Here is a 13,067-nt window from a genome sequence, read left to right as displayed (position 1 = left end):
GGTGGGGGGGGCGGGACGGCCCCCCAGGCACGGAGCCATAGGAGGGGCCAGACCTGGTCCCAGGCAGGCTGTGCAGGGCAGGGTGAGGCTGTGGGACTGGGGGTGGGGGTGCTCTGCGCTGTGGGGAGCACAGGTGCTGGGGGTGGTGCAGGGTGCTGGGTAGGGGACATGCAGGAACCCAGGCCCATGGGAGGGGAGACTGCCCCCCACCCCAACCACCATGACAGGCCCGTGCCGTGTACACGTTGGGTCTCTTCTCCTCCAGCGCGTCGCGGTACTGGACGATGGCCTTGAGGTGGGGCAGCTGCTTCTGCACCGTGAGGGACAGGGGGATCAGTGCAGCTGCCTGAGGGGGAGGAGAGCCCCCCACCCCACCCCCCACTGCACCCCCATCCAGTGCCGGGTGCCCCACACTCTGCGATGCCCCTAGGTGCCAGAGTTGGGAGAGCCGGCGGCCCAGGGCGGGCATCGCTGTGCCGTGGGGCTGAGGGGAGGGGGAGGGGACAGGGTGGCATGGGCAATGGCACAGTGAGAACAGCGGGGGATGAGCCCAGCGGGGTGGGGCTGGGGCTGGGGTCCAGGAGGCCGGGGAGGACTGTGCATGGGGGAGAAGGGGAGACACGACACCCCCATTCCTGGAACAGCTGGTGCACGGTGATGGGGGGCAGAATCCTGTGGCCCATGGGGTCCAGGCGCAGCCGTACCACCCCATCCACACGTGTGGTGAACAGGCTCTCCACCAGTGCCCGGGACCCGCTGCAGCCCCCTGCCGGCAAGAGGGCAGGCGGGTCCTGGGCACCTGGCACCAGCCATTGCACTGCCCCCTCACTGCCTGTTGAAGTAGCTTGTTATGTTCAATGCTTTGAAGTTGCACATGCTTATACTGTAGTATTGTTTATGTTTCAGCCTTATTTAATCATTGCTTAAGTTTTGTGCTTATTCACTTCGATCATTACCCCCAAGTTCCTTTTCGGCCATGGTGCAAGTCAAGCAACATATCTTCTGGCATGGCCAGACTGACCCCGTAACTTGGTGTCGTCCGCGAACTTGGCCAGCGAGCTTTTCGCTCCCCCATCCAAATCATTGATAAAGATGTTGAAAAGCACCCGTCTAAGCATGGACCCCTGAGGGACACCACTGGCCACTTCGTGCCAGGACGAGGACGACACGGATCCATTCACGAGACCTCTCTGGGTCCTACTCCGTAGCCAGTTTCCCACCCACTGAACCATCGAGCAGCTGAGCCCACAATCTGCCAGTTCTCACACACAGATATCGTGGGATACTAGATCAAAAGCCTTTTGGAAGTCTAGGTATATAACATTATATCTTTTCTTTTTTATCACTGTGAGAAGTTCTTTTTACATATAGCAATGGCCTTGTTACTAGCTCCAATTAATTAAACTTGACACTAACCAGCTGAATCAGAGGGATGAAAAAAATGGATGTAGTAATGAAAGGTGATAAGGAAGACCAATGAACAATGCCCAAAGTAAGACACTGGAAGAAGGCCAAATTAAGAGGTGTGCTTGTAATGGATCTGTTAGACAAAGAAATATGTTGATGGAGTAAAAGATGGACAGTGCTGACTGCGGAGAGACCAATCCAAAAGCAAAGAGTCATCAAAGAAACAAAGTTGACAAAAAGCATAAAAGCAGGGAGCAAGAAAGTTCATTGTTGTCATCATAAATCCAACCTTCAACACCTGTCTGGACCAGTCCAGCCTACGATGTACCTTTTGCTTCCAGGAACCGAGTGGTCATCTTTCCTGTTGAGCAAAGTAACAGCTGGGATTGGGTGAGATTATTGTCGATTATTGCCGACAATGCGAGGTCGCGGTCGGCAGGGCTAACCGGACCCTATCGTGCATCCACAGGTGCATCTCAAGTAGGGCCAAGGAGGTGATCCTCCCCCTCTACGCGACACTGGTCAGGCCACAGCTGGCGTATTGTGTCCGGTTCTGGGTGCCCCACTTCCAGAGGGATGTGGACAACATGGAGAGGGTCCAGAGGAGGCCACCCGCGTGATCCGGGGACAGCAGGGCAGACCCTACAATGAGAGGCTACGGGGCCTGAACCTGTTCAGCCTTCACAAGAGAAGGCTGAGGGGGGACCTGGTGACCGTCTATAAACGCACTAGGGGGGACCAGAAGGGCTTGGGGGAGACCTTGTTTCCCCTAGCGCCCCCCGGGATAACAAGGAATAACGGCCACAAGTTGTGGGAGAGCAGGTTCAGATTAGACATCCGTAGGAACTACTTCACAGTCAGGGCGGCTAGGATCTGGAACCGACTTCCAAGGGAAGTGGTGCTGGCTCCTACCCTGGGGGGCTTTAAGAAGCAGCTTGATGCCAACCTGGCTGGGGTCCTTTGAGTCCAGTTTTCCTCCTGCCCAGGCAGGGGGGTCGGACTTGAAGATCTACAAGGTCCCTTCCCACCCGACTTCTGTGATTCTATGATTGTACTGAATGTTTTTCTTTCTGAATATAAAAACTGCTAAGATAGTACTGGTTGTATTAATAAAGTTCAGCTTTGATTTTAAGGCACGGAGTTGTCTGATACTGAGTTTTCTGGGACACTGAGTTGTCCAAGCTGTTGGATTGCAAGACACTGAGTTTAAGTGAAACTTTGATTTTAGGGCACAGTTGTCTTCATTCGTATTTTATGCTCCATTTCAAGGTTAATTGTGCTTTAGCGATCCCGGAGCACTGTGGCAGGCCAGTAGGGGAGCTCCTGTGCTTTACTCTCCTCCCGCCTCACTGCGCCGGCCTCCCCTGGGGCGCCTGTCAGGCCAGCCCCCTCCCTGGAGCACGCCTGCAAGCCTGGGGTACCGCTGCCACCACCCAGACTCAGGTGAAGGTCTGGGCCCTGTGCCGCCTGGTGCACACAGGCCCTGTAGACCTTGGGATTTTGAGTTGCTTCTATTAGCAGGAACCATTCACCATCAGCCTCCCGTGTGGCAGGAGAGTAACTAGCCGTGCTCACCTCAGCGGGCCCTTTCCCTCTCAGGCCCACACAGTGAGGTGTGCTAAAACAGAAAGATTTATTGATTGAGGAGGGATGTGAAGGGGAAGGAATACCAATAGCAAAATGTAGAAAGAAAACCAGCTTGAGCAAGTCTGAGTGGCTTGTCCGCCTGTTGCCATGCAGCTAAATTACAGTCAACTACATTTCTAGTTAGGTTTCTGGTCAGTTACTCACTTCTGGATCCTGAGTGAGAAAGAGGGCTTCGCAAGTCCATGCTGCTCAGTGTGTGTCTTTAAAATGTCCTCCCCTTCTTCCTGGAGGGGACCTCTTAAATAGCCCTTCTGACCTCCCCTTCTCAACCCAATCAGGAGCAGGTGTTGTTTGATGCTGACCAACCAATCTGAAAAGCATCACACCTTGCACTGGACTCAAGTCCCTGCTCCCCAGGTCATGGGGCCAGGGCTCAAGACAATAGGGGCTAGGTGACTCAGATCACATACGCCATAACCGGGGGCAACCAGACTAGCAGGCAGGTGAGAAGAACAAGAAAAAGAAAAGGAAAAAACCCCCTGAAAGTTGGAGGCTGGAAGAGGATTCTTCTTTACATGTGCTATCTGGTGGACAGTGGTGCTAACATGCCCCTGGCACTGCGTATCCCCAGGCTGACCCTGTGCCAGGCATTGCATGCACTGCCCAGAGCAGGTCCCTGCATGCGAGTCAGGCAGCTGGGTCCACCCTGCAATCCCTCACCTCCTGCCGGGACCTGGACCAGCTGCACGGCCTCAGCTCCCCACCTGCACGGTCAAGGGCACCAGCCCAGCCCTGCCCCAGGATGCACACAATGGGCTGCTCTCACCGGTGTGGCACCAGTGGGGGGCTGGGAGCTGCTGCGACCCCCCGAGCCATGCCCGGCAGAGTCTGCTTTTCAGCTAGCGTCCTGCCATGCAGATGTGCTCTGCAGAGGAGAGACCGTGGGAAATGCGGTGTCCCCGGTGCCCCTGCCCAGGTCTGGGACCCTCTTAGCCAGGGAGCTGGGAGAGCACAAATGCGGTGGGCACGCAAGCAGCACGTGTCCCTGCTGACCCCCCATGACTTCCGATGGAGCAGGTCCCAGGCTGCTGCCTGGCTGTGCAATCTCCTGGCCACCCCAGCCCTCAGGAGGAACTGAGCGTCCTGCTTTGTACAAGTGTGACGTCGTGTGACGTCCTTTAACTTGGCAGCACCGGTCCTCACCTGGAATAGTGGCACCAAGGGGCGCAGCCTGTTGGGAAGCACACTTTGCTTTGAAAGGACGTGCTGAGGCCTGCTGCAGCAAAGAAATTCAGGCTTGTCCTCAGGGCCAGCAAGAAAAGAGCAGCGATCCGGGGCGCACCTGGGCAGACAGAGGGACTAGAAGGGCAGTGATGTCCTGGAGGAGCCCCACAGACACCACGGCAGAAAGAAGTGGGTGAGGCAGTCTTCACGCAGGGAACGAGAGCATCCAAATGCGGCCGACGCTCCTAGCAAGGGGTGGACACTCCCCCGACAGTGGCTGCAAGAAGAGCACAGCCATTCAGACAATGCCCAGCGGGTCCTAAACACGAGCACAGGACGAGGTCCTGGGCACGGCCGGGGGCCTCTCTCCTGCACCCGGGTCGCACCAGCACGGAGGAGCCGCACGAATGGGAAGTGGTTGGAAACCTGGGAGGAAGCAACCATGCGCAAGGCACCAAGGCAGAGGCAGTCTGGCCTAACGGCTAGGCCGTGAAGGGACGGCTGAGCCCAGTGGCGAGGGGCAGAGGGAAGTCCAGGGACAGAGCCCACCACGCAGGCCAGGGGCAGGTGCTGGGAGTCAGGGGCCCAGTTGCCAAAGCCCAGGAAGGAGCCACAGGGCAAGGGCTGAGCTCGAGCCACGCCGGGGCCCGGCCCCAGGACAACCAGAGCGCAGGAGCCAGGAGGCTGCCCACAGCCCACGGCTCAGCACTGCCGGGGCCTGGTGGGGGCTGCGGCCCCATTGGCACCGAATGGGAGCTGCGCTCCCCGCAGCCCCAGGGAGCAGCCGGTTCACGCGCCGGGGCGGAGCGGTCAACCAGCCCTCGCCAAGCAGCGGGGCTGCCCAGGCCGTGACTGACCCAGCCTGGCCGGCCTCGTCCGACCCTGCCATTGGACACCGCGGATTTTGTGGCGCTGAGAGAGGGAAGGCTCGAGACACGGCGCTGTCCTCGCTGCGACTCAACTGCCGCAGGGAAGCGACAGGCGACCCACGGGCAGGCGGCGCGGGGGACAAGGGCCGGGAGGACGTGGTGCTGGGGCTCAACACGGAGGCTGTCCAATTGGCACCGCTGTTCGTTGCACAGTGTGGTGCATGCGCTGATGAGGTCTCTGATGTCTGCTGGATCCGGCACGCAAGTGACCGTCCTGCGCTCAGGCAGGGCTCCCCCACACGGCAGCAATGCTGTGAATCGAGCAGCAGGTTCGCCTGCCAGAGCGGCGTTCTGCACTCCCCTCCCGTCATCCACAGAGCCCCCAAGGACGCCCCGTCGTCTGTCAGCATCCCGAAATCTGCACAGCGACTGCCTCTCTTCCTAGCCCCTTCGCAAGCTTCAGACGAATCCTGTGATCCGGCTTTCACGTGACAAGACTAAGACACCTGAGCCTTGTCTTACTAATCAGCATTCCCATGGGTGACTTACCTGCACAACTTAACACTTCCACACTTGTCACCCTCTCATAGATTCATACATGTTAGGGTCGGAAGGGACCTCAATAGATCGAGTCCGACCCCCTGCATAGGCAGGAAAGAGGGCTGGGTCTAGATGACCCCAGCTAGATGCCTATCTAACCTCCTCTTGAAGACCCCAGGGTAGGGGAGAGCACCACCTCCCTTGGGAGCCCGTTCCAGACCCTGGCCACTCGAACTGTGAAGAAGTTCTTCCTAATGTCCAGTCTAAATCTGCTCTCTGCTAGCTTGTGGCCATTATTTCTTGTAACCCCCGGGGGCGCCTTGGTGAATAAAACCTCACCAATTCCCTGCTGTGCCCCCGTGATGAACTTATAGGCAGCCACAAGGTCGCCTCTCAACCTTCTCTTGCGGAGGCTGAAGAGGTCCAGGTGCCCCAGTCTCTCCTCGTAGGGCTTGGTCTGCAAACCCTTAACCATACGAGTGGCCCTTCTCTGGACCCTCTCCAGGTTATCCGCATCCCTCTTGAAGTGCGGCGCCCAGAATTGCACGCAGTACTCCAGCTGCGGTCTGACCAGCACCCGATAGAGGGGAAGTATCACCTCCTTGGACCTATTCGTCATGCATCTGCTGATGCACGATAAAGTGCCATTGGCTTTTCTGATGGCTTCGTCACACTGCCGACTCATGTTCATCTTGGAGTCCACTAGGACTCCAAGATCCCTTTCCACTTCCGTGCCGCCCAGCAGGTCATTCCCTAGGCTGTAGGTGTGCTGGACATTTTTCCTCCCTCGGTGCAGCACTTTGCATTTCTCCTTGTTGAACTGCATTCTGTTGTTTTCTGTCCACTTGTCCAACCTGTCCAGGTCTGCTTGCAGCTGTTCCCTGCCCTCCGGCGTGTCCACTTCTCCCCACAGCTTTGTGTCATCTGCAAACTTGGACAGAGTACATTTCGCTCCCTCGTCCAAGTCGCTGATGAAGACATTAAAGAGTATCGGTCCAAGGACCGAGCCCTGCGGGACCCCACTGCCCACACCCTTCCAGGTCGATCCCGACCCATCCACCACGACTCTCTGGGGACGCATGAGTCTCACGACGCATGTGCCAATCCAGGATATCGGCAATAGACATCTTTTGCTTGTGACCGAGCTGCATGCACACCTTGCAGTACCATCGATGAATTCGGAGTTCAGCAGATCAAGCTGTTACTCCACGCGCATGCGTACTTGCTTCCCCCCATGAACAGCAAACCCTATGCACAGCCTCTTCCGTAGTGCGCATGCGTATTCATGGCTGCTCATCGATGTTTTCATCGCACAACTGGGAGCCTGGCTCGTGCAGCTCATGCGCACTGGGTTACTTCTCGCTGTTCTTAACGTCAGGGCCCAACACTGGTTTCACGGCCCGCATGCCTGTGGTTCCCAGCTGGCAGAGACGTAGGGTGGGGTACACCGCCAGGAGTATTGATCCTAGTGGGAATTGTAGGGCTCATTTGGAGTCCGCATGCATACTTAGAGTCGGGCCCTGACGGTTTCGGCGCTAGTCATGCCATCGCTGTCCCAGTAACTTTGGGTACCCATCTCATCTTTACTCTTCCAGCGTTCTGCATGTCCCCTCAAGCTCCCCTGCTGCCTTAATCCTCCTCTGGCCCCCTCAAAGTCTCTGCATCCCCCGTTTCTGCCTCAAGGTCTGTGCATCGCCCCCTGCCCCCCCTTCCTTTGCTCTTCAAGCCTCCTGCTTGTCCATTGAAGCCCCCTGCTGCCTTAATCCCCCTCTGGGTCTCTTAAGTGCCCCCCCTCCCCTCTGGCTCTGTGAACCACCCTGCGTCCCCCCTCGTGTGCCCTCAAGCTGTCTGCATCTTCTGTTTGCTTGTCCAGCCCACCGCATGTCCCCTCAAGCGTCCTGCTGCCTTAACTGCCCTCTGGTCCCATCAAGGTCCCTAAACCCCCCCCCCCACTTTTTCCCCTCCAGCCCCTGCATGCCCCCTCTTTTCTGTCCAAGCCCCGTGCACTGTCTCTCTTTTCTCCTCCAGCCCTGTGCATGTCCCCTCAAGCCCCGTGCTGCCTTAACTCCCTTCTGGCCCTCCTAGGGTTCCTGCATCCTCCCCCATTTCCTCCTTAAGCCCTGTGCGTCCCTGATCTTTGCCCTTCAAGCTACCTGCTGCTTAACCCCCCTCTGGCCCCCTCAAGGTCCCTAAATCCAGCTGTTTGCCCCTCAAGCTGTGTGCATCTGACCCTCTTTCCCGTTTAGGCCCCTCCATGTCCACTGAAGCCCCTGCTGCCTTAATGTCCTCCCCTCTGGGCTTCTCAAGGTCCCTGCATTCCCCTGTGTGTCTGCCTGAGGCTGCCTGCGTCCCCCTCTCTTTCCCCCTCAAGCTCCCTGCATTCCCCCCTTCATGTCCCCTCAAGTGTCCTGGTGTGTTAAGCCCTGTCTGGTCTCCTGAAGCCCACTGCATCCCTTGTCTTTGCCCTTGCAGCTTCATGCATGTCCCCTCTGACCCCTGAAGGTCCCTGCTTCCCCCCCTGCTTCCCCCTGAAGGTCCCTGTGTCTTCCCTCATATCCTGTCAAGCCCCCTGTGCACGTCTCCCCTTTTCTCCCTCAGCTTCCTGTGTGTGCCCTCAAGCACTGTGGTGCCTTAACCCGCCTCTGGCCCCCTCAAGGTCCCTACATCCTTGTCTGTTTTTCCTTCCGGAGCCCTGCATTCCCCCCCCCCCGTCTTTGCCGGTGAAGCTGCCTGGTGCCTTAACCCTGCTCTGGCCCCGTCAAGGTCCCTGCATCCTCCGCTCTTTCTGCCTGAAGCTCCGTGCATCCCCCCCCTTTCCTCTTCAAGGTCCCTGGATGCTGCCTCTGCCTGTCTAGCTGCCTGCTGCCTTAATCCTCCTCTGAGCCCGTCAAGGTTATGGCATCACTCACTGTTTCTGTGTCAAGTCCTCTGCATTCCCTTTCTTTGCCCCTGAAGCCCCCTGCATGGTCTTGTGCATCCCCCCTCTGGCCCCCTCAAGGTCTGTAAGTCCCCACGTTTGCCCCTCGAGGCCCGTGCATCCACCCCTCTTTGCTCCTCAGGCCCGTGCATGTCCCCTCAAGCCCCCTGCTGTCTTAACTTGTGCTCTGGGTCCCTCAAGGTCCCTACATTTCCCTGCCTTTCCCCCTCAAGCCCCCTGCATCCCCTCGTTTTGCCCCTCAAGTCCCCTACGTGTTCCGTCAAGACCCCTGCTGCTGTAACCTTCCTCTTGTACCCTCAAGGTCCTTGTGTCCTCCTTGTTTCCTCGTCAAGCTGTGTGTTACCCCTTAAGCTCCCTACATCCCCCTCCTGCATGTCCCCTCAAGCCCTCTGGTGCCTTAAGTGCCCTCTGGCCCCCTCAAGCTCCCTGCATTGCCTGTGTTTTCCCATCAAGCCTTGTGCATGCCGTGTCAAGCCCTCTGCTGCCTTAACCCCTGTCTGGCCCCCTCAGGGTCCCAACATTTCATCCCCCCCATTTCTGCCTGAAGCTCCCTGCATCCCTCCTTGTATCCTGGTAGCCTTGCTTCACCTCCCATCTTTGCTCCTCCAGCCTCCTGCATGTCCCCTCAAGCTCGCTGCTGCCTTAATCCTCCTGTGGGCCCCTCAAACTTCCTGCGCACCCCGTTTCTGCATCAAGCTCTGTGCGTCCCCCCCTTGTGTCCCCTTAAGCTTCCTGCACCCCCCGTTTGCTTGTGAAGTCTCCTGCTTGTCCCCTCACGCGTGCTTCAGCCTTAATCCCCCTCTGGCTCTGTCAAGCGCCCTGGATTCTGCCTCTGGATTTGTGAAGCACACTGCATCCCCTTGTGTGTGCCCTCAAGGTCTCTGCATCCCCCTCTTTGCTCCCCCAGCCCCCTGCATGTCCCCTCAAGCATCCTGCTGCCTTAAGTGCCCTGTGGCCCCCTGTTTTCCCCTCCAGCCCTGTGCATCCCCATTGCTTTCCCTCCAAGCCCTGTGCATTGTCCCTCTTTGCATGTCTCCTCAAGCCCTGTGCTGCCTTAACACGCTTCTGGCCCTCTTAGGGTCCCTGCATCCTCCTGTTTCCCCCTCAAGCCCTGTGCAGCCCCGTTCTTTGCCCTTCAAGCTGCTTGCATGTCCCCTCTAGCCCCCTGCTGCTTTAAACCCCTCTGGCCCTCTCAAGGTTCCTAAATCCTGCTGTTAGCCCCTCAAGCTGTCTGCATCTGTCCCTCTTTCCCATTTAGGCCCCTGCATGTCCACTCCAGCCCTGTGCTGCCTTAATGTCCTCCCCTCTGGGCCTCTCAAGGTCTCTGCATTCCCCTGTGTTTCTGGCTGAAGCTGCCTGCATCCTCCCCACCCTCCTTTCCCTCTCCCTCTCAACCTGCTTGTATTCCTCCTTCATCCCCCCTCAAGTGTCCTGGTGTGTTAACCCCTCACTGGTCTCCTCAAGCTCTGTGTATTTCATTGTCTTTGGTGCTGAAGCCCCCTGCATCCCCTGTCCTTGCCCTTGAAGGCTCCTGTATGTTCCCTATGGCCTGCTGAAGGTCCCTGCATCCCCCTCTTCCCCCCTGAAGGTGCTGGCATCTCCTCTCATGTCCTGTCAAGCCCCCTGTGCACTTCCCCCCTTTGCTCCCTCAGCCTCACAGGCTAAGCTCAAAAGTTTGGCATTAACAATCAAGATAGAAAAAAGCTTCATGTTTGGATATTATTTAACGGGGTCAGAGATGATATCTTCATTCCACAATTGGTAAATCTGGCTGGGCTGAGGAGTTGGGTTCAGGGGAGAGGTTACTAGCACTTGCACCCTGATGCTCCTCACTTGCCTGAGTGAGGTCCTGAGGGTCTTTGTCCTTGGCCTCAGGGAAAGGTCTTAATCTGGGTTGGAATTCAGTCGCTTTGGGGTCCAATGGAGGTGATACTTCTTTACAGTGCGAGGCGTGAGTCCACATCTGGTGACCTTGGCAATGAACAGCAGTGTTAGTGGTCAGAAGCACCTGAAACGGTCCTTTCTATCTGGGTTGAAGCACGTTTTTCTGCTGATGGACCTTTACATAGACTCAATCACCTGGTTTGAGGTTGTGACAGGGAATATCCAGTGGTTGAGGTAAGGCTTCTTCGACCTGTGAATGAACAGACCTGACACTTCATTAATGCCTTGCAATAGTTCAGCACAGTTTCATCAGTTAGTTGTAGGTCTGTTTGGTATGGGGCAGCAGTTGGGGTGGCCAGCATCCTCGGGGGTCATGCCATGAGTATTTCATAAGGTCTTAGGCCATGTTTTCTATCGACAGTGTTTCTAATGTGCATGAGAGGAATGAGCAGTGCATCAGGCCATTTGAGGCCTGTTTCAGCACAAATTTTTGAAATGCGTGTCTTTAAATCAGAGTTTTTACATTCTACAGCACCACTTGATCGTGGATGATAACTATGCGCAGGTAGCTGCAGGTGTTGCTGTATGTTGAGTGCTTGGCAGATGCTTTTTACTATTTGTCTTGTGAAATGGGTGCCTATCGCTATCTATTGTGTGGGGCAATCCAAATCTAGGAATGAATTCTTTAAGCAGTTTCTTAGCTACTGTGATGGAATCGGCATGTATGCATGGGTAGGCTTCCACCCATCCAGAGAACATATCAATAATAACAAGAATATACTCATACGAACAACACATGGGTAGCTGTACAAAATTAATTTGCAAATTCACAAACAGTCCCCATGGAGGGGGATGGGCTGCAGGTGTTGTCTTTACCCGTTGCCCAATGTTATGAGCTAAACAGATGGGACAGGAGCTACAGTACTGTTGCGCCATGGAAGGAAAATTTGGGGCAAACCAATCTCTTTCTACTGTAGCAATTGTCCCCCCTTTGCTCGTATGGGCCACAGAGTGGGTTAAACGAGCAAGATGTGGGAGGAGTTCTCTAGGTGCCACCAGGCGGCCGTCCGGGGAGCGCCAGGGAGAGTCAGGGTGCAGTGAACACTCTGCACGCAGCCAGTCATCCTTTTCCTTTTTTGCAGCCCGATTCTGGAGAAAGGCTTGAATTGAAAGGCTAGCTAAGGGAGACTGGTCTGCTGAAAAAAAACAAACAAGAACAGAGTTAGGAGCCTGTGGGCCAGAAAGGGCCGCATTTCTGGCAGAACAGTCTGCCAGATCATTTCCTTTTGTGACATTATTAAAAGGTTTCTCATGAGCTTTACATTTAACAATAGCAATGGCAGAAGGCAGTTGAACAGCTTCTAAAAAGCACATTAACATAACAACCGAGTGATTTGGCTCCTCGATGAAGTGAGGAACCCTCTTTGTTTCTAGATCTGTCCAAAATTATGAACAACACCAAAAGCATACTTAGAGTCAGTGTAAATGGTTGTGGTTTGATTCTTTGCGAGGATACAGGCACGTGTTAAAGCAATGAGTTCAGCAACTTGAGCAGAACGAGCTTGGGATAAAAGAATAGGCTTCCAAAGCAGTATACTGAGTGCATACTGCATATCCCGCAACTAATTGGCCTGCATCATTTCTAAGACAGGAACCATCAACAAACAAAACAAGGTCAAAGTTTGGGATAAGAATGTCCTTGAGGTCAGTTTGAGGGGTTAATTGAGTTGTAACAGACAGGCAATTATGAGGTTCACCATCAGAGGCGATTGGCAGAAGTGAAGCAGGCTTTAGAATTGAACAGTGGCTTAAGGTCACATTTGCAGACAACAATAAAAGTTTCTCATATTTGGTAAGGTGGGAATTGGAAATGTGCTGAGTTTTGCCTTTGAGGAGAAGGGCCATCACAGCATGTGGAACTGCAATGGTCAAAGAGTATCCTAAAACTAGAGTATCTGCCTTTTTAACCAATAAGGCAGCAACTGCAACTGAACAGAGACAAGGAGAAAGCCCAGCAGCCATGGGATCAAAGGCAGAGCTGTAGTACGCGATTGGGCGATGCTTTTCACCATGCAACTGAGTGAGTACCCCTAAAGCAATTCCTTCCCATTCATGACAAAACAAGGTAAAGGGTTTCTGATAACTGGGGAGTCCAAGAGCAGGAGCAACAGTGAGGGCTTACTTGAGGGCTACAAATGCTTGTTCAGCCTCAGGAGTTCAAGGGAGTGGTTCTGGGGTAGAATCATGAGTGAATGCTTGCAAGGGTTTTGCAAAAGCGGTGTAACCCAGGATCTACTGCCTACAGTAACCTGTTGCACCCAAGAATCTCCTCATCGGTTCCCAAACCCATGACTAGGAAATGTTGAGGATAGCTTCAACTCTACTGGGGGAAAGATGTCATTCTCCTGCTGAGATATCAGGTCTTAAATAATGTACCTTAGACTTACAGAATTGCAGTTTGGATTTTGAGGCCTTGTGGCCTTTCTGAGCTAAAGCTGTGAGGAGTGTCAAAGTATCCTGTTCGCAGGCCTCTAAAGTAGGTGAGTGTGACAGGGGGCCTCCTCAGGGCCGAACTCCGTGGCCCACCCCCTGTCTCAATGGGCCAGCCGCCCGCCCAT

The 13,067-nt window shown here is 55.3% G+C and overlaps 1 protein-coding gene and 1 long non-coding RNA gene across 2 annotated transcripts in view; both read right to left on the bottom strand.

Moving 5' to 3' along the window:
* LOC112548566 (long-chain-fatty-acid--CoA ligase ACSBG2-like) overlaps positions 1 to 4,662 on the bottom strand; it is a gene marked incomplete at its 3' end in the record, with an annotated part of 28,164 nt that extends 23,502 nt beyond the window's left edge. The window contains exons 1-2 of the mRNA XM_025194708.1: positions 4,624 to 4,662; positions 3,821 to 3,893 (exon numbers count right to left, since the gene is read on the bottom strand). Coding sequence (XP_025050493.1) covers positions 3,821 to 3,893; positions 4,624 to 4,662 — 112 coding nt within the window. The remainder of the gene's footprint in view (positions 1 to 3,820; positions 3,894 to 4,623) is intronic.
* A 5,484-nt stretch (positions 4,663 to 10,146) lies between these two features.
* The window catches only part of LOC102374203, a 40,230-nt gene continuing 37,309 nt past the window's right edge, over positions 10,147 to 13,067 (bottom strand). The window contains exon 3 of the long non-coding RNA XR_001359155.2: positions 10,147 to 11,645. This is a non-coding gene — a long non-coding RNA (uncharacterized LOC102374203). The remainder of the gene's footprint in view (positions 11,646 to 13,067) is intronic.

The sequence above is a fragment of the Alligator sinensis genome, unplaced genomic scaffold (assembly GCF_000455745.1).
Source record: "Alligator sinensis unplaced genomic scaffold, ASM45574v1 scaffold1530_1, whole genome shotgun sequence".
Lineage (NCBI taxonomy): Eukaryota > Metazoa > Chordata > Crocodylia > Alligatoridae > Alligator > Alligator sinensis.
Note: the sequence above shows the minus strand (reverse complement) of the source record. Positions and strands in the feature narration are given on the sequence as shown.